The sequence below is a fragment of the Ambystoma mexicanum genome, chromosome 3p (assembly GCF_040938575.1).
Source record: "Ambystoma mexicanum isolate Mex_15411 chromosome 3p, UKY_AmexF1_1, whole genome shotgun sequence".
Classification (NCBI taxonomy): domain Eukaryota; kingdom Metazoa; phylum Chordata; class Amphibia; order Caudata; family Ambystomatidae; genus Ambystoma; species Ambystoma mexicanum.
In genome coordinates, this window is record NC_090925.1 from 164044272 (window position 1) to 164066082 (window position 21811).

The 21811-nt window shown below is 46.3% G+C and overlaps 1 protein-coding gene across 1 annotated transcript; it reads left to right on the forward strand.

Annotated features, from left to right (window-relative positions):
- The first annotated feature begins 539 nt into the window (after window positions 1-539).
- On the forward strand, window positions 540-21393 carry GABARAPL1 (GABA type A receptor associated protein like 1). Its single transcript, XM_069650548.1, has 4 exons — window positions 540-787; window positions 9253-9331; window positions 12375-12493; window positions 19336-21393. Exons 1-4 carry the CDS (start codon window positions 698-700, stop codon window positions 19399-19401), a joined length of 354 nt encoding a protein of 117 aa, XP_069506649.1. The 5' UTR covers window positions 540-697; the 3' UTR covers window positions 19402-21393.
- Window positions 21394-21811: the final 418 nt, after the last annotated feature.

Genomic DNA, 21811 nt, shown 5'->3' on the forward strand with positions numbered 1-21811 from the left:
GGTGAAGGATCAGCAAATGAGAAGTTTCAGAGTTTGTGCTAGGCTAGTGACTATTATTTATTTCTGTAAAAAGAAGTGTGAACCTGCATATATTTCACATTTCCTACAGTCTGCTGCATAGGAAATGCTGTGAATTGCACAGCTATAATTCCAGCAGTATGGCGTCCCAGGCAGCCTGCGTCTGTTCCGTATTTAAGCAAAGAATGGCGTTATCCTTCTAGTATTTGTGAGAAATCGCTAGTTCCCACGGCCCCTTTCTATGTCCATTGTTTACCACCAGCTCTGCAGAATCGCTAGAGTGTGATGTCACAAAGCCTGCATCCTTCTGGACTCGAGGGACAGCCTGCTGCGGACTCTGCCATTGGAACACGCTTAGAGGTGGAGCTCGCCTGTTGACGTCAGAGAGGCCGCCCCCTTACCTGGACCGCCCACCCCTCCGAATGCCCGGGCAACGAAGAGGACGTTTCTTCTGTGACGTCACAAGCGCCGCCCTTTCTCCTCAGGCTCCGGCCCGAGGGGGCGGGTCCCTGCGTGACGTCACAATGCGTGCAGCCCGCTGTCCAGCCGTTCCAGCTGGGAATCAGCTGAGCCTGACAGCAGAAGGAAGCAGCCGAGGAAACAGTGAGGATCCTTAAAGGGCCAGGCGCGCAGAGCTCACCTTGGTCGCGCGCACAAAGGGCAGCGCCTGCAAACCGCGATGAAGTTCCAGTACAAGGAAGACCACCCGTTCGAATACAGGAAGAAGGAAGGGGAGAAGATCCGGAAGAAATACCCAGATAGGGTCCCTGTGAGTGGCAGAAAACGAATAGAAGGATCTGATGAATGCGTCAGGACAGGCCCTGATGCCCGTGCCAGAGATGGAAGCGGGCATCCGCCTGTGCATACGATGCCGCCTGGCTGGGAAGGGCAAGGGCATTTATTTTACTGCAGTGAAAAGAGGCCGTCATTAGAGATTTGAGTCACACGGCTGACACCTTACGCAAAGGAGGCGTTAGGTCTGAGGGGAGATATTAAAGGCAGCCCCTGGGTGAAGGGGAAGGGGTGAGGATGGGGGAGAGAATAAGAGACTGGCTAGGAAGGGACTGGGGACAGACTCACTGAGCAGGATGGCCGGTGGAGGAGGTGAAATAAAGAGGGTGGCAGTGGGAGTCTTACGCGTGGGAGGGGATCGGTGTACAATAACGGGGGAGGGGGGGGGCATTCTGCAAGGCCATTGAATAGTTCGATCGGGTGGGGGCGGTGAATAAGGACAAGAGGAAAGATATAGGGAACAAAAAGGTTGGGGTGGAGGTCGCTGGTGCGTGCGCACGGATCACAACTCTACAGGGCTCGAGACGGTGGACGCAGACCTAAGGGGGGCTGGCAAAGAAAATGAGAACATCCGAAGATTAGCGGGGGAGGGGGTAGATGAGACTAGGAAAGGCGTGGGATGGGGAGGAGTGGAGAGAAGGGCCAAAAACTGGAGAAGAAGAGTGAAGAACACGGGGAGGGGTTGGGGGGCACATTTTATCATCAGGGAGAAAACGACAGATACAGCACAAGGATGAACAGGCCGGGGTGAAGTGTGATTTTGTCGGTTTCGTTTGTGCCGTGTGCAGTGCCTGACGGACGCACGTGTACCGCACCCGTGTAATTAGTTACCTCATTGTTTTCATGCACAGCTGCTGTGGCTCTCTGCGCCTCCCCCCACCTCCTGTCACCTGACCCTCCCGAGCTTTGTTATTGCAGCGAAATAGCAAGCGCTGCCTGGGGACAACCCACAACGCCCCCTTGGCATTACTCAGGCCTGGGGGGAAAACGCTCCGCCCCTTTGTGTTTGTCAGCATGCCACTCCCACCGCCATATGCTACAGCAAAAACACGCTGCTTGCTTGCATTGAGAAGGCCTGGCCTGTAGAACAAGCTGGAGAACTCACAATGGGCTTCTTGTTCATTAGGGCTAGTGGGGCTGGGGCAGAGTTATGAAGCACAGAAGAAATCATAACCATTGGCATTGGCCGCTTTTCACATCCTGCTTTTCCATTTCCTGACGCGAGGGAGGGGGGGAGAGGGTATATCCAAAGCAGGGTTAGTCTGATCTTAAAGGGGGAGTCCCCCATCCTTTCAGCATGAGACCCAACCCCCCACAGGCATGTCTGGCCCCATTGTGCATGATCAGTGAAGTGTAAGTGGGCCTCAAGACTCAAAATTCAGGGCCCCTGCCTAGGATTAGGGTCCCAAATGGTGGACCTATAAAACGAGTATCATATGGTTATTCACGATATGTAATGGCTGCCAAGGCAAACAAAAAAAAACAATGGTCCGGCGGCAGGGGCTGTATCGCAAAAAGATGCCAGTGGTTATGATTGATTATTCAAAACCTTTCATCTACAACTCTTAAATGTGCGCCTTATCATTTTGGCCAGCCCCTCCGGCCTTTCGAAGACACTGGCTTCTCATGGAATCGCTTGGTTCCCCTACAGACAATACCCCACACAAACAGAGTCTGCTGCGTCTTTGGTCCTGGCCGGGTTTGCAGGCTAGTAAATGTCCATGCTCGGCCAGCAGAAGCTGCATGCCATGTCCCAGATGTGATCACCTTTTCCCGGGCGGTGCAGATCCGTGGTTTGGACCCTAGAGATTTCGAGTCAATAGGATTGAGAGCTCGGCGCCTTCACCCTTTATGTTGTTAGGAGCTCAGTAATATTGATTGGCGGGGGCTGTCAGAGGGGCAATCCCTGCCTTCTAGAAACAATAGCAGAGAGTGAAGAACAAATACAGACATGCATTGGTGAAAGAGGAAAGGGGGGCCTTCGATCCAAGAGACACGGTGAGTATGAGGCCAGGGCAGGCCCTCTCCTCAAATATTTCTTCTTTTCGTACTATAACAATTATCATGGATGGAACAGGCTGGGAGATGTATGGACGTGTTCTCGAGCAGCTCATTGGCCACTTGCAGATCTAGAAACTGAAGGCCCGCCTTGGAGAAGCCTCCAACTGGCATCAAAGTGGAGGATGTGTTATTACGTTTCCGCGTGTACCTCCCTCACCCTGGAAATACCTAGTACACAAGATTTGCTCAAAAACTGTACGTTTTATCACCCTTGAAGCACCTTGCGATGAGACCCTCCCCAACCCCACCCCCTTTACAGGATTCCCATCCCGGCCATGTCCAAATACTGTTTAATTTATTTTTGAGAAATGTATGTACATTGTCACAAAGATACACAGACTGTTGACAAATAATTACCATCAGCCTCCTGGACTGGATCCCCTCGCTTTTCCAAAAATACAAGTTGTGAACTCGTGAACTAACCGTTTACACATTAGAGTCCAAAAACCTGCCCCATATTTCATCTTACAATTTGAGTTGCTTCTGGGTATGCAAGATAACATTTTTCTATTATAGATCTCTTGTACATTTCCTTAATCCATTTTGACCCCGTAGAGGGTTTATAAGCTTTCCACTCTTTCAGAATCAACTTCTTGGCGGACATAGCTGCTATAAAAAACAACCGTTTCCTGTACACGTCATGTCGGCATTGATGGTCCTCACCTCCCCCAGGATCATGGATTCAAATTTAAAGAGTCGGTCCAACTCTTATCTATCTACCAGTTTTGTCATATCGCTCAATAGAGCATGTACCTTATTGCATTCCCCGATCATGTGTTCCAAACTACCTATCGCATGCTTGCAACCCCAGCATGCACTCAAGTCGATCAACCCTTTCTTAGACATTTTCTCGGGGGTCCAATAAGCCATGTTTACTAGTTTTATATGTCGTGCTCTTTCCGAGCATTTTAGGGACGCTAGAGGGATATTCCCACATACGTCTTTCCACCTTTCTTCATCCATACCAGGTACCAGGGCGCAAGAGCATGTTTCAATAAGAGTACTAGTTCCTTGTTTTGCCCTGTGTAGAATATTATATACGGTAAAGGTCATGTGTTCTTTTTTCCCGCTGTCTAAGAGAGTTTGTCCCAAGCCGTTGCTCTCAATACCTATGCTTGGGTTCACTGCCGACTTCAAAGTACGCTGTACGCTGTATGTGCAGTGCTCCAAGCCATTATCTCTCTTGAGTTTTACATAAGGGATCCAAGACTCTCCTTCTAGTAACTCTCGCAGCCATTTCACTCTTCCCCGCCACCAATGAGGCCCGAGTATCCTTGTTCTTATACCATATATCTGGGTTTATCCAAATCGACGCTAGCACAGAGCGAAAATAATTGGGGCCTAATAATGTCGAGATTTCTGTCCAACGTGACCTTAAAGTAAATCAGAAGGACGTAAGTATTCATCTAGTTGTTTTGGTCTAGCCGCCAACACAGCCATGGGTTCCAGTGGTCTCAACATATCTGCCTCTTTTTTAGACCAAACATCAGGAGTGTCCTCCAGGAATGGGATAGTGTGTGAATGCCAGGTGATACGATCTTAAGTTGGACACGCCTATTCCTCCTTTATCGCACGCTAGTTGCATTTTCCAAAGTTTCATCCTTGGTGGTTTGCTATCCCAAAGACATGTCTGAATGAACCTGTCAGTATCCACCCTCCTCCTTCCTGCTGGTAGAGGCTGCATGCTTCACACATAATTTATCTTTGAGGTCACCGGCATTTTCAGGGCATTAACCTTGCTCCATAGGGACATACTTGCCCGCGTCCACCTCTCGAGATAAGATCTCAGTCCTGATGTTATCCTATCCATGTTTGTCTTCATCGTGTGATTCAGGTCACGTGTGAGACATATCCCCAGTTTACTTTGTAGCTTGATATTTTCCCAAAGAGATCTCTTCTCTCCGCCAGTGCTGGCAGTGACATTTCTATACGTTGTACCACTAGTAACAAATCATCTGTGTATAACCAATGCTTTTGACCAACACCATCTAATTGAATGCCTTCAATTTGTTCATCCAATCTGATTGAAGCTGCCAGTGGTTCCATTGCAAGTACGACGGATAGAGGGCACCCCGTCTCGTCCCATGTTCAAGAATATTGTTATCCCTCTAATCATTCTTCTGAGTATCTTCCATTTGTTAGGAGCGCCACAGATGGTTTAGAATATGGCAGTTTTTGCCATCTCACAAAACCTTTGCCAAATCCAATTTCTCTCGGTGTAAAGAAGAGGAATCTCCAATGTTGTCGATCAAAAGCTTTCTCAGCATCCAATGACAGTGTCACTACTTCTCCATATTCCGCCAACTTTCTTTCAGGATAAGAATGAGTTTACGCATATTTATTGATGAGTGTCCAAAACCCAATTGATCTGTGTGCACTTATTTCGTCAGCACTTGCTCAAGATAACAGTTGCAGGCAACACTGGCTCTCAATTGCCGGCAATTCCTGTTAAAGGGCCATGAATAAACAGTGTCCAAACTTTCAAAGATGGCAATAAACAATTAACTAGGGAACCTTCTGGGGAGAAAATACACAGTTTCCCTTGGCCACCTCTCTCCTTCATGCTTTTTATCCAGTGTCTACCAATCACAATTTCCAGAAAAAGGCCCTTCATACGTGTAGCAGTTTCACCGGAGGCCTTCTCTCATTTGGGGCTCGTATTCAGTGGTATGCCAACAGAATTTCAGAAAAGGACATTTAAACTTCCAACAGTTTTACCTGATTACTTCTCTTATGTGTGCTTAGGGTTGCGCAACTCCAGGCCTTGTGTAAGAAATCCATGCCAGGCTTTCAGGGTGTCCCTCATTAATATTCATGAGATCAATTTGCATACAATGGTTCTAAATGTATGCACATTTTTTCTCATGAATATTAATGACAAATATCCTGAACACCTGTCATGGATCTCATGTGGTGAGATAACAGCAAGTTTCAGAACAGGACATTTGATCTTGCCACAGTTTCACCGGAGTACTTCTCTTATTTTTACCTAGTCTCCTGCAGGAGTCCAAACGCGAGTTTCAGGACAGGGCATTCAAACTTGCAACTGTTACAGCTGAGCAACCTTTCTTCTCACCACCGTCCTCCTCTTCTCTCTCACTTCTTCTGACTGATTTTGCTTGGGACTTTCTTGTGTTTCTAGTTCGGCCTCCTCCGTACCCCAAGCTTTACTTTGTTTCTTTGTTCTCCTCTCGGGAGGATAGCTCAGGGGCAATGTGCTCGCCTGGAGCACCACAGGTTCGATGCCCATGTCCATGCTTAGAAACCTTTGGGTATTAAGCGCGTTATAAATAACCTATCATATCATATCTCCAGCTTTCTTGGGGAGGTTTGCTGAATGGTGATAGCTACCATCTCTTCTCCTGCTTAGTGTCGGAGGTGTTTCCCTACAGACTCTGATCCAAACCTCCTGCTTGGTGACTCCACGCTCAGGTTCTCCCATTCCCCTCTTGTTCTTGATGGTCTTTCTCTCCTCCTGGTGGCATCATCACAGAGAGCTTTCTGCATGTGCACTCGGCAAGGTCAGGAGGCTGGCCTGGCAGTCTATGGACACCCCAAGTTTGTGGCAGGTCTCCGCTGCTCCCTTAAGGCTCCACCTCAGATGTAGGTGTTCAACGTCCGTGGAAGTATTTGCAGGCCACTCATTCGACTTCTCTTCCAGGATGGGACTCTATTGCTTTCTGGACTTCACCTTCACCTGCTACTGATCTGTGGTCCTCTCTGAGGTCCTCTCCATTTCTAGTCTTTTCTCTCCCCCCAGGGTCTGACGTGAGAGCTGCCCTGGGAAAGGGGCAGCAGACGTATTCAAAGGATAAAAAGTGGAATCTTTCTTGAGGGTCTTTTTAAATGGGAAAAAAACGAGACAGAGAATTTGGATTGCCTTGAGGTTCTATCTCCTTTTGGGCTTCCTGGAGAAAGCTGAGATTTCTGACTAAAGCATATTATTTAATACAAAAGCCTATGGAACTTGTCAAGACCTCAACAATTTTGAATGTCGGCTTTATCCGTATTGAATTTACGCTGCATTTCCAAAGACGAGCAGTCCTGAGGTCTCAGCCTCTGTGCCATGACCCCTGATCTCCTACTAGTCTCAGGGTGATCCTGTTGGCATTGGGGTAGCTATAAAATAGGAAGTCGAGGGCAATGTTAGCAACTCAAGGGGGAGGACACAGTTATTGAAAAGAATCTCAAGTGGGGGAGACCCCTCGGGTACCTCGCAATAAAGAGGAAGCAATTGATTTATAAACAAACTCTACCACTTGTAGCGAGTAAGAAGGGAGCAGACCAGCCCAGTAGATAGTCTCCAAATACCATTTGCTGTGGGGCGAATAGAGAGGCTGCAATCCATTGAGTGCACATGGACCCAATATGCATAGATCCTTATATACGTGCTATATGACTGACGAAGTCAAAACATGCCCACAAGACCCTATCCGCTCGCTAAAGCAGAGCTCAAAGAAAACCGACAATTATTGTTGGCTGAAAACTTGCCTGGAAGGTCTCTAGTAAGTGACCACCTTCAACAACATCTCCAATTGCTCAATGTTATCTGTCGAGATCTAATGTTGGATATGGCAGATCCGAGATTGGACAAAGATTGTCATGGTCCAATAGATATCTAGGAGGTACTTACTAATTGATTAGCTAATCGCATGGTGGTATCCCACTGTACATGCAAGAGAGGATAGCAATCGTCTATGAATAAGGACGGCAACCATCAGTAGGTTTTTCTGAAATTTAGGAACATTTCCGATCTTTCGCAGATCCCACACATCTGCAGAAAAGATTGCTCGTATCACTACTTGATAGAGGTGGAACTAAAACGTGGCAGTAACTGTTCCAATAGACTAATGCACAGCTCAGCAGATATCGGACCGACATGAATTAAGGCTGACTCTCACGGGGGACTTGGATATGCAAACAGTTCCCAGGGAGGGTAACATCCCACAGGATATGCCCGTTTTAGCGTTTATTACATTGTTCCCACTTGAGGACTTCTTGCAATAATGGCTGAACATAGTTTTCATGGAATATTGAATAACACACATACTTGATTCCTCAGGCCTCTAAGCCTTGTGGTAATATCTGTTATCAGTACCTCAATTTAATAACTTTGGATGGCTTTGGGGGTTTTGAACCTTTATCCTGGAAGTTGACCATGGTCTTCTGGAGCCGAGTGCCACACTCGCTTACACAGTGGCTGTGCTGGCTGAAAGCTAGTGTGCAGGAAGGCATCCTGTCTTTACCAATGCCAGCGGGTCTTACCATGCACCTTTGCCGCTGGACAATGATCCGTTTGAATTGAAATGCGCCTGTACATTTCATACATGTCTCCTGTTCATTTGAAAGCCCGTCATAGGCATGTTTATGTGTGTGCTGCAGCACAAGCTTACGCCAAAAGGGAGCCCTAGGGCAGCCAAAAGACATGTATATGTATTTATGACAATAGCATTGAATATTTGCATTCATATTGTCCTATAGTATGTCATTGAAATATCATCGCTGGTATGTGTGCTATTTAAAAAAATATTCTATTTTGTTAGGAATGTTATTTGTCTAGGTTTCATAAATATTATTCTTGTTATTATTAATGCTACTTATATATGCCTTCCTTTTTATATTAATATTAGCACTACCATGACTTCTAATATCATTATTAATATTGCTATTGCAGATATCGCAATGCTATACATTTTAACACTTTTTTACTATATTTATGTTATTGAATCCTTGAATATTGTTGTCTTCCTACTTGCTCCCATGTATTAGGTATATTGATAAATCTGTCCTGGTTGGCCATGTCATCCCCCAAGCCCCAGCACTGCACCTTCTTGCTCCTCCATGTATTAGGTATATTGATAAATCTGTCCTGGTTGGCCATGTCATCCCCCATGCCCCAGCACTGCACCTTCTTGCTCCTCCATGTATTGGGTATATTGATAAATCTGTCCCGGTTAGCCATGTCATCCCCCATGCCCCAGCACTGCACCTTCTTGCTCCCCCATGTATTAGGTATATTGATAAATCTGTCCCCGGTTAGCCATATCATCCCCCATGCCCCGGAACTGCACCTTCTTGCTCCTCCATGTATTAGGCATATTGATAAATCTGTACCGGTTGGCCATATCATCCCCCATGCCCTGGAACTGCACCTTCTTGCTCCTCCATGTATTAGGTATATTGATAAATCTGTACTGGTTGGCCATATCATGACCCATAGCCCCGGAACTGCACCTTCTTGCTCCTCCATGTATTAGGTATATTGATAAATCTGTACTGGTTGGCCATATCATCCCCCATGCCCCGGAACTGCACCTTCTTGCTCCTCTATGTATTGCTAACTTGTCTGATCATTTATATTGTTTTTTTGCCCCCTTTTAGGTCATTGTAGAAAAGGCCCCAAAAGCCAGGGTCCCAGACCTGGACAAGAGGAAGTACCTGGTGCCCTCCGACCTGACAGGTGAGATCTTGCAAGCATAGGAGGGCCAGTGGGTGGGGGCATGGTTGACTTTAGGAGGTGGTATTTGGGTTAATGTTAGTGGAGTACTGTTCAATCTTAGAGAGTGAGAGTACAGTACAACATATTTGAGGTACCATTTAACTCTACTAGCCACACACAACTCTGAGTTCCTTAATTAAGAAGTACAGAACCAGCAATGGGATTGGTATTGCTTATCCTCTCTTGAGGCCTACAGGCATACAAGAATTCTGTGTAAACTGAATCCAAAACATTAAACACAGTCCACTGGCCACCGTTAAGGGACACTAGCATGGATGTCATATAATGTAGGCTGCATCTTGTAGCCATATAGTTCTATAAAAATCAAACTATGTTCGTCATTACGTGAGATAGGAGGATAGCTCTGTGGCAATGTGCAGGTCTTGGAAGCAAGACCATGCTGAGCAAACACAGTTTAGAATCCCGGACCCGCACTTGAAAAAAAAAAAGCGAGTGCGTTATAAATAAACTGCCCTTCCAGAATGAAACTAGAACCTAGATACCTACGGGTTATGTGCGCTGTATATGCAAAAATCAATAAATAAATAAATTACTGCTGAGGCCTGATGAAGCTGCCAATGGCGATTTGCTCATGCTTCCAACCTAAACCCAAGTTTGCTCAGGATCTTTTCTCGCACGTTTCGCATCTTTTCTTTCTGGGCATTCATAATCTCTTTCCCTGGCACCTTTTTGTTCTGCCCCATCTGCTCTCACTTGTGGTGTTCCTCAAGGGTCAGCCTTATCCCCAGTACTGTTTACCATCTATATCCAGCCCCTCACCAAACTCGCGCTCTCCCACGGCTTCTATTGTTATGACACTCAAATCTTATTTCGTCTTGATCTCTACTTGAGCGGCTCCGCTTAGGACCTGCCTGGAGGCCATGGGAACATGGCCGAGCAACAACGGGCTGATGTTAAATGGTGATACAAGTGAGATGCTAGTGGTGAGCCCACCTTCTGCTTCTGCTTTATAGCCGCCCCCTCTTTTGGTCGTCTTCTCTTGGCCCTTTTCCTTCCCTTTGGTAAAGGATCTATGGGTGAAAATGTTTGCCTCCCTATTGGCTAAGCCCCAGATGAGTGCAATTTATCAAAACTGTTACTTTCAACTCGCAATCCTTCTCAAGGTGCTTCCTTTTCTTCCTTCTCTGCTTCGGGCATCTGTGGTGGCCTAGTTAGTTTTGTCTTCCTTAGACTATCGCAACTCCTTGTTCTTGGCTCAGCCTTCCAATTTGATCCGGCGGCTTCAGGTGCTACAAAGCTCTGCGGCTAGAGCTGCCACCTTAACGCCTAGGCAATCACATATTTCTTCAGGGCCTCCATTGACTTCCTGTGGCTCAACATAGTCAGTTCAAGGCCCTCTGGCTGGTTCACCATGTCTTCCATGGCCGGGGAGCTGAGTACCTTCCGGCGAAGTTTCGCCCGTACGTGCGTGCATGCACGCTTCATTCTGCCAATGCTTGTTTGTTCCTGGTTACCCGCTTTAATTCCCTTCGCATTGGCGGCCGGTCTTTCTCCATTGCCGGAGCTAAACTTTGGAATTCTCTCCTTTCTGTTCTGAGGGCCACAGAGAATTACTTATTATTTAGGAGTTTTCTTAAAACTCACTTGTTTTAACCACCTTGTGTTGCCTCTTTCTGTGAGTTAACCCCAAGTTGCTCCTGGGTTTTCGTGCGCTTTACACGTGAGTTTAACATAACATACAAGAGACCTGGGCAATGATATGGATAGTTCCACTTTCCAGGACATTGTCATTAGCTCTATTTCTACGTTAGAAAACACCTCATAAAAGAACAATAAAAACACAGAAAGTTAAATCACCATCAATCACCACAAAGCAATACTAAAACGCCAGTAACAAGGCGGAAAAACAGTTCAGAAAAAATAGGAGCCTTATTAAAATACCTTCTTAATATCAGGTCTCTTTCAGTAAATCATAGTTGCCAACGTGACCTATGCCAAGCTGTAGGTGCTTATTCAGTCTTGTTGTTTTCTTTGCATTCTGGGATTTGTAGTTCGAGTTTTATAATGGCAATAGTGGAATTACAAATGAATGCAAAGAAGAAAACCAGGACTGGATAAGCATCTACAGATTGGAATGGGTCATGTTGGCAAGTATGGTAAATGGTCTTGCTACAATCTCAAAACACTTTTCTTGGGCACAGTATGCAAACAAAACCTTTCTTTATGTGATGCGTAATTTGAAGAGCAAATCTTAACCCTATGACAACTGTGCCTTGCTTTAATTACTTTTGGGGTAGACCACCGAATGCTGCAAACCTTTTCCCTACCTCATTTTTAATAGCTGATTTCCCACATTTTTAATATTATATAATTATTATTACAATTGATTATTTATAACACACTTAATACCAAAGAGGTTTCTAAGCGCAGACCTTGGATTTGAACCTGTGTTGCTCTGCGTCACTGAGCTATACTACCCTTGCATTCAATCTGATTAACAGAAAGGCCGCATCTCCCAGACAACTTAAAACCACAGCTTGTGCACATCCCTCACAAAAGGACAACAAAGCGTAGTCGCATTACTTAAAATATTGAGGTGCAAGCAGTTGCATATTGCAAGATCGAAAATACGTTGATTGGCCAACTTAATTAGACAAAATGATATTGGCACCGATAATTTGGTTCAAAAAGAAAATGCACTGCTAGGTATGTAAGTTAGACCTTTTTGAGCTTGATAAAGATGAACTCTACTTAAAGGTGACCTGAAGGGGATTCAACTTCTCCCTCCATTTAGTGCTGAGGCTTCTTAGTCTGAAAATACCGACTGTAAGGTGCTCTTGTCTCGCTGGGTGGGACCCACAATGTGTATCAATACTTTTCCTGAATGCTGCACTTATTATCAACACGTGTTCATGGACCGCTACTGGAGACGGCTTTGGTGGTGGCGAATTTGGAGGCACAGAGGGAGACTTCTGCAGGTTCTACTTCTCTCCTGCGTGTCTGTCTTGTGTTGAACTGCCTCTCTTGCCCTCTCTTCCCACAGTCGGACAGTTCTACTTCCTGATTCGGAAACGCATACACCTGCGGCCCGAGGATGCCCTGTTTTTCTTCGTGAACAACACTATCCCCCCAACCAGTGCCACCATGGGGCAGCTGTATGAGGTAAGAGTTTCTCGAGCGAGCCTTATTCCTATGTAGAACTGTTTTTGTTTGTACTCAAGAAAGAGTTTCGGTGGATTTTAGGTGGACATTCTCTTCCTCTCTTCATCTTGGTGACCCACCTAGTCTCTCGTAACTCCTTGGTGACCAGGAATTATAAAAAAAAGTTATAAAAAAAGGGGTCCCTCTTGTGATCCCTAAAAAGATCTGCCTTGGTGTAGGAGAATGGTAAGATCTCATGGCGTTGGCCCATCCCGTTAACACAGATTCCTATTTCGCAGGTGCAGCACCTCTCCCTATACAGTGGGCTGGTGAGTGGGGTTGTGGTTTCCCATGGGGACTGCCCCTTCCCTGGGGCGGGGGAGGTGCACACCCTTGCCCCGGACCACGGGCGGAAATCAGGGACTACACGAAGTCCATACGTTTGGCTCATTTTAAGTGTGTGTGTTGCGTTTTGTATGGTTGGGTGTGTTGGTGGAGAGTGCACAAGAAAGTTGCTCAGTATGCCCGAGTGCGCCTAATTTATGCACATTTACCCTCAATATATGGCAGGTGTTGTCACCAAATACCCAAGTGCAAGCTGCATGTGCCAGGTACTGCCACGATGTGCCGTGGTACGCGTAGCGTATGTCTTGATTCCCTAGTGTGTTCTGACACTCCCCACATCTACTCAAGTTTTTGACCCATACAGTATGTCCAGGTACCCCCATCACATGGTAAGATATGCCTATGACCTGCCACCATATGTAGACATGCACCCACATGTACTCACACCTACTCTCGCCACTCTCTTTTTCCTGTGGGAAAACTGGGCCACCTAAAGGGGCTCCTGAGTCCTATGAGGATCTACATGGGCTGCATAAGACATTGCTGGGGGTAGAGGGGACGAAAGCGGAAACAAAGGCTGGCGCAAGTACAAGCCGCGCTATTCTTAACTGATGGAAAGCCTGAGCTTTGCAGCTCAGCAGCTGGGTTTTCCTTTTCCATGCCTTCACATGCTTGCCACCCTGCTGAAACACACTTTGCTTAATGCTTGCAGTTGGCTGCACCTCTGTCTATGGGCTGTTATTCGTACCCTGGCAGCTCTCCCCCCTGCTGGCATCTGTGTGTGGTTCCTCAGGGCTTTTATGTGCATGCCATCTCTGAGCTCAGTGTGAATCGTACCATTTCTGCGACTTAATGTCGCCTGGTATGAAAAATGCACCTTTGCGCAGTCCAAAAATCCTGACCCCCCCATTACACAGACTATGGTGAGTGTCCCCCACTCTCCTCAGTCGGTGTAATGGGGGTGAGGGGTTGTGTGGGTGTTCCCCGCTTCTGTTACATGGAGAGTGGGGGACATTGCAGAAAGAAGCAAGAAAAAAAGGACCCTGCAGCGCCAGCTCCGACTCACGTAAGTGGGTGGGAACTGACGCTGCAGGAGATAGAGGCGAGTGTTGGGGGGAGTGGTTATTGGGATTTGGGCAACGAGTGATCTATGTGATCACTGCGCTGAGCCATAATGGAGGTCGACATATTCGCGGTCGACATTGCGGGCGGCGCAGTGACCACATAGATCCGCTCAGTGCAGGGCATTGGCTTCACAATGGGTGTTGAGCCCAGCATCAGCGCACAACGCTCTGCGCACTGCCGCAGGAATGGAGAGTGCATGCATGAGCCTGCCGCTACTGTCCCCTCCTAACCAGTGCATTCATTAGCCACTTATTGGCTGACTACACACCTGAGGTGAAGGATGAGGTGAGGCAAGTGGCCATTGTGCACAAAGGGATGTGCAATGGCGGCGAGGGTTAGCAGCAACTGTTCAGTGAGGTCAAGAACATTCGGCAGGTACAACAAAAACATCTAAGTACATATTCACGATGCATTTTTATTAAAGTTGATAATTGATTAGCTGACTAAAACATTTTAATGAGTGGATTTATTTTAAAATAATTGCACTCATCATTTGTGACTGCTCAGATTCCATTTCTGAAAAAAGCGAACTCCATTACCAAGATGGACATATCCCAAGCAAATGTCACGTATGAGGGCACACCAGGCATACTGCCGTAGCTTTCCTCGTACACGGTTTTAGACTGGTCTTTGGTCATAACCTACCAATGGTTTCCCCTCATGTTATGCACTTGGAGGCGTCCTGGCCCAATCCACTGCGAGAGGAGATAGTCCGGAGATGGATGTAGGCCAATCATCTGGATCTCTGCGACGGCAACCCCCCAATTCTGCGTCCGGATTACCGCCTGGACTCTGCAGCAGGAACCGGTCCCATTTTGGCACAGGCTTGCACTGTGAATACCTTTTATTGATGGTGCAACAAGGACTTATATAAAGATTAAACAATGATTGCATCTTAGCACTGAAAAATATCTTAAAATGATCATTGCAAATGTATATGTTGCAAGAAAAATGAGGTGTTCGCTAAAGGCCACTGCGATTTAAAAATAGTACTGACTGTCCATTCATCGGAACCCATCCAAGGATTTTGTTTTCTTTCATGAGGATGACATGCCAGCTTCTTCTACTGCAGGCAAATCACCTTCTTGAAGTGTCCCAAGAAATTACTTTCTATAAACCCTCTGTACCTGCTCTGTTCACCATACTGGCTGCCCATATGCCAGCGGTTCAATGTTTTGAACTGATCTGCTTTTATTAGTAAAATCTGCCCCCAAACCCTCCTTTACTGCCTACTGCGCTTTTGGGTTTGCCATCAACCCAAAGTCCACAAACTCCATAGGAACGCTTTTCGAAATTCTGAGGCTCCTGGAAAAACCTAAAGTATCTCAAACCCCTTTTCTACCCACCAACTTAGATTGTAATCATACTCAAGCAGCTTTTGATGCCAAAATTACCAGCACAAGGAATAAAATAACATCGGCCCAGTGTCCTACCACCACACATAGGATACTGACAAATACCAAAGATGGGAGAACTAAGCACGCTGAATTCACTCTCTAGTAAATTTCTTCTCAAGACATGCAAACAATGCTATCCCCCATGCACGTAACATTTTGTCTCTATAATCCATTGCCCCCCAAACCTATTCTGGAGCACAAAGACCTATTTGCTCAATTTCTTACCCAATTTGTAAATGCCTCTTTTAGAGACCACCAAGTCCTCAATGAAATTAAGAAAGTTACGGTTATCCCTATCCCAAAAAAATCCTAACGTCGACCTCAGGGACCCAAGCAACCTGAGATCAATCACTAACAGCCAATTTCTCCTTAAAATATTGCACAAGTTTGCAACCTCCCAGCTGCAAGCCTTCATCGAATCGAATAGCATCCTACGCAATCGACAGTCAGGCTTCTGCCCTTCCTTTAGTATGGAGACCGCTCTTGTGGACCTCCAATCCCATCTCCTAAAATTCATGGATAAGGGGAAATCCGGGATGTTGTTCCTTTTGGATCTGTCTGTGGCTTTTGACCTTGTAGACCACGAGCGCTTCCTAGTGTTTCTGAAGGATCAAGGCCAATGCACCAAAGAAGTGGCGGACTGAGTCCAGTCCTTCCTCTCAAACCGAGAGTCAAAATTCCAATGGGGAAAAGCAATCTCCCACTCCACGTTAATTAATTGTGGGGTGCCTCAGGGCACCCCCATCTCGCCCTTATTGTTCAACCTCTGCATTAGGTCGCTTAGCACTCTCCTGGAGAACATGGGTGTATTTTTTTTTACAAATTACGCCGATGACACCCAACTGGTCATCGAGCTCAGTGGGGACCATGCACAGGACTCTCTCACCTTGTCCAACATCTGCGGCCTCATTGAAGGCTGGATGTCAGAAAACTGGTTGTGCCTGAATGGCAGTAAGACGGAGCTCCTGATATTTGGTTGCCCTCATGCTCGTGCCAAACCCAACCCATTATATAGCAACTTCTACATACAAGACATCAAAATTGAAACCCAAACGAAAGTAAAAGCCTTAGAGGTCCAAACTGAGGCTTTCCTCAACTCTGATGCCCAAGTAAAATTCCTCAACCAAACCTGCAACTACCATTTAAGGCTACTTAGGTTCATTCAACCAATCAGTAAAATGAACTGTGTGACCATTTCCCGGGCTACCATTTTGACCAGATTGGACTATTGTAATGCCCTGCTATGTGGGGCCTCCAAAACAAATGTCAAGGCTCATCAGACTTTTCAGATTGACGCTGTTCGCATTGTCAGTAACGTTCCTAGAGGATTCCAAAGCTCTAATTACAGGAGAGAACTCCATTGGTTGCCCGTTCAAATTGGCACTCTCCCAGAATATCTCAAAACCTTGGTAACCCAGTATCAACCTACTAGAAGTCTCTGATCCTCTACCCTAGGCCTAATTCAGGGCCTGAATCCACGCAATCAAGGGGGCTTGGTAGATCGTTCCTAGTTGAAGCAACCTCATTTTGAAATACCTTACCTCTGACACTTAGACTCCTGCTAGATCTGAAGCCTTTCAGAAAAGCCCTGAAAACTCACCTATTTAAGTGAATACCTCGAACCTATACTTGCTGTCTAGATCTCCTCGTCCCGTCCTTAATGTTCTTTTGCGCACGTGTTTTTGTTGTGCTCTGATGCCCACGGACTTCTGGTGCATTATAAATTGTTAAATAAAATAAAATCAACACCTCTAAGATTGTATTACTTGGGTTTTCCCACAGAATGCAAGGCTGAAAAGCAAGCATGTAGGTGATGGCACAGCAACATTATTGGGCACAGAACCACAGACAATTTTCTGGATGAGTGGAAGGAGGTTGTGTGTCTAGCTCTGGGTGTATTTAGCACAGACAGCCACTGTGATCCCTTTACCGACCTCTTGCACCGAATAGGAATATTTGCGTTCTTGTCTGTTTATCATGACTGCTCCACTCTCGGACCGTTCTATCCACATGCCTTTCTTCTGCGTTGTTCACAGAACTCCCTCTGTCTTTACAAACCAATGGGAATTGCTCTGATGCCATGGGTGGGTGGTAGCATTGAGTTAGGCTGCCTGCCTTAGGGGATTTGTTGGCTGGGGTTAGCAAATTGACCTCTGCGTCAGATGGCCAACCAAGGGAGCGCCCAAAGGTTGACCCTGGAGGAAGAAAGATCAACGGCAGGAATGCAGAGCACTATGTCAGCACTTGGCTTATATTGCCCAGTGATTGCAAGCAATAAATCCAGAATTCGGGTCACTATATATTATTGCATTTTCCACTCAAACATAACTCAACCTGGGCAATGCAACTAATATTACTGTCTCCTTCACTTAGGGCTCTCCGCTGACATCAGAGAAGTCCCTTACATGTCCTAAATATTACCCAATTTGATCAAATTTAATTGATCGAATGGCACATCTGGCCGAATTCAGCCGCTACCATTCGATCGATTTGATTCAATCAAATTGGGTAAACAATACTGAACATGGGGATCAGGGGTTGCCGGTGTGCCCCCTGCTCCTCATGTTCGGTATTGATGTCCTTCGGGGGGGGTTCCTAAAGATTGGAGGTGGGGGATGACGAAAAAAAGTAAAAAAGGACCCTGCAGCGTCGGAGCCGACCCACGTTAGAGGGATGGAACTGAAGCTGCAGGGTCAGGCGAGGCAGCGGATGAGGAAAAGGTAAGTGGAGTTAGGGGCGTGGGGGGATATATTGGAGGATGCAGGGACATACATTTGCGGGTTTGGCCACAGTAAAATTGGATTTGCTGCGAAATTAACTGCGGTCAATTTCCCCACAAACAATTCTGCAACGTCCAAAACACACTGATCCCATGTCCTAGGCTTCAAGATGTATTGGAGCATCTGATTCTCCTCCAGAAAGGAGCTCAGGGGTTGCTACAAACCTCTGCCAGACAGTTCGGACTGGCCCATAAGGTAATAGGTGAAGACCTGAAATGCTGCCTGACAGGCGAGTGTGAGCCATTTTTCTGGGCAATGTGGGCCACCTCCATGGCTTAGGGCTCTATGCAGTGCGGAGTTTTCAACAATGTCCCCGGACCAATGAGCTTTAGAATGCAGTTTCTTGCACATTATCCCCAACAATGTGTTCCCAGATACGTTGCAAATATTTTGTCATCAAAAGTCACTAATTGCAATTGTGAGCCACCACTTTCTTTTGTTGGCGCCCAAGACTATTGTGTGTCCGAGCGGAAGCCTTCTACCAGAGACCGACATGAGATCCTTCCGTGGGATTCAAGAGCCTAAGCTGAGATCCTCCAGGGTGGCTCGGGTGCACTTTGCCAATCCTCTGTGTGAGAAGCTGAGGCTGAGCTAAACACAACCTTCACAGCACCAAAACCCCAGCAGCAGCCACCCTAAATTATGCAACATTAGACCTAATGCACACACGAAAACTCAATGGGAATTGAGGAAACCCCATCAACTGTCTTATCAACAGATGCTGTGAATCTTGTTCCGTCTTACAGTTCAGTAGGGTGTGTTGCTGTGATAAACCCTTGGCATGCTTTGCTTCTTCAGAGGTTGCACATTGATCAGAATCGAATGCCAATGCTTTCTACGTCCAAGGAATGACTTTACTTCTTCATATCGGTTACTTTCTAATTCTAGGTCATTACGGCAAAGGGTGTGCGTGGTTTGCTTCAGCACGGCTGCTTGTTTTATTCACATGCTTCTGTTTCTTATCTTGACAAACAGATTCAGTCCTAGTTCTTTGGTTGGGATTGTTGGCCACCATTTTGGAAAGTGTTTGGATTGTTATCGCCCATGAGTTGTCCATGCTAATGGTGATGCTGGAGTTCAATGGGGTCCTGTTGCAGTTGATTGACAGCGCTTTGGAATGAGGCTGGTCTCTACTGATAGCCTGCTTTGGAGTGGGACTGGTGTATGTTCCAATGACTTTACTCAAATGGTTTCTTCTTCATTTCCCCTTTTCTAGGATAATCACGAGGAAGACTTTTTCCTGTATGTGGCCTACAGTGATGAGAGCGTCTATGGGAAATAATGAAACATCCAGCCCACCTAATGGACCAGTTAGGAGAACATCTGAGGAACTGGGGTTAGGAAAAAGACTGGAGCTGAAGACTGGATAGCAGAAGGCTGGGGTAGAGGAGGGTTACTGCTCTACATCAAACACATTCTTGCAAACATGGACATTGTCACTGTTGATCTGAGCGGAGTGATGCTGACATCCATAGCTTTGGTTGAAACCCAACCCTCCATCCTTTGTCCATAGCTGAGCAGTAGGAAATGTGCATTAGCTGAGCACTGCACCACATTCCTGGATGCTCTTTTCCACCCACAGTGTACATTGCATCAATGTTTGCCTTGGAATACACAACTAGCAACTGGATGACTGGAAGTGGGATGCAACCTAGCAGCTGACACATGCACAGGGGATGACTGAGAAACCTCGTCACTGGATAAAAGCTGAGCAGCACCTACCCACCACTGCTCACCTACCCCCCGCCCCACCACCGGAATAGCTCACTATACTGTGTAACATCAGTCCCTCCCAGTCATGCTCTTTGTGGTTCTGCAGACCTGAGCATACCGCGGTTCTCTACCTCTGCGCCCCAAGGATGCTCCACCCTTCAATGTGTGCTGCACCCAATTGGACCTTGCTGGAGTTTCAGCCATAGAAGGGATGTTGCTAATGAAATGTCTTTATTCCGATACCACCCACTTTCCCCCAGACATCCACTAGATAATATCACAACCAGGGGAAAGGCCTCAAGCAAAAATCAAAACCACTAAAAACTAACACCGAGCAGCACAGAAATAAAACCAAAACCTTCATTTCCAAATCTGGATTTCATAGCCTCCTGTTGGCCTAAATTCAGACCCGGTGTGTTCGGTTCCACAAACCCCACCCCCCACCCCCGTTAGACGCTGCTTAAAATGCTAAGTAAGTACTCAGTCTTACAGAGTAATCAGCCTGTTATGGCTTATTGATGCACTAGAGGGATCAGTCAGTTGTTTTATTTATCTTAGTGATGTGATTTAGGCAGTCAGTCCTACACATGCATTTCTAGCATCGCTTGAAGCATGATCGTGAGTTCATGCTTACTGCAGACCGGAGCCCTTGTCTGAATATATGTAGCTCTATGCCATACTCTGTGATGTGCACAGCTGGACACATGCTGATGATAATCAGCTGCTTATATGTTCTGCTTTTGGCTAAAAATATTAGATGATAGATGTTATGTTGGAATTATTCTCACCCATTCAAGATTGGTCATCATTTCATGAATGTCTCAGTGATGAGAGGGTTATTCGGCTCTTCCTGTGTCTGGCACTTTGACACTGGGCTCTACAGCCATGTCGCATCTCAGCAGCCACATATTGTGTATTTCTCTGTGCATAACTCTCTCCAGTATTGCCTGTGTTTTCTGTGTGCACCACTTTGGGGCTGATTCAATCTGGGGTGTAGTTATAATCCACGGGGTTTCGACGGTTTGAAAAATATCTACTTTGAAATGGAGTCTTTCTGGCTTTTCACCAGTGGATTGCCAGAGGAAAGCTGGCAGAATATCCACCCGTGGCCATTGCAGCCGGTGGGCAATCTGCCAGTCCCCATACATGGAGAGCCATAGAGACTAAACTTTAAAATAGCTCTTTTTCCACCTGTGTGAACTCGGTAGATCTTATGTACACCACACTCTAGATCGGCCCCAATGTGTTTTTTCCATGATTACACGTTCAGTGTTTCACATCCGGTTTCCCTTCGACAGCCGTGCCATCCAATTGGCAAGGAAGTCATACCATTGTTAACTTTGGACATGTCGTAAGCGTGTCTAGAATTTTCAGATCCCACACATGTCTTCTGTAAGTAAATCAAAGTCCATGAATTGGGATGGGCATGAGAACGATGAGCAATTGATATTCAGTGAAAATGTTGCCAACTAAAATGTAGTCCGTGAAAAAATCGTGGTCAGAAAACCTTCGCAGTGAAAAGTCCGCCAAGCAAAATGTTGTTAAAAAAGCAGATGAAAAAGTAGCCAATAATGCTTTCTTGTTTGAGTAAATCGTTAGTTTAAGGAGGGTTTAGTGGGCTTGTGGTTTCCTGGTTTAAGGTTAGGATAGGGGTTAGAGTAAGGATCGGAGTTGGGGTCAGAGTGAAGGTTTTGGCTAAACTGTGTTTAAGGGTTAAGGTTGGGTGGTTGTGGAGCGCTTGTGATATTGTGGTTTGGTTAGGGTAGAGGAAGGGTCAGGGTATGGGTTATGGTTAACAGAGTAGGGGTTTGGGTTAGAGTTAGGGAAAGTGAGGACGGGGGAGGGCTGGTGATGTTACCGTAGGATAGGCGTTAGGATTAACCTGGGAACTAGGGTTAGAGTAAGTGTTCAGGTTTGGGTTAGGGTATGGTTAGCGTTAGAGCAGGGGTTAAGGTTAGGGTAAGGGCTGTGAAATAGGT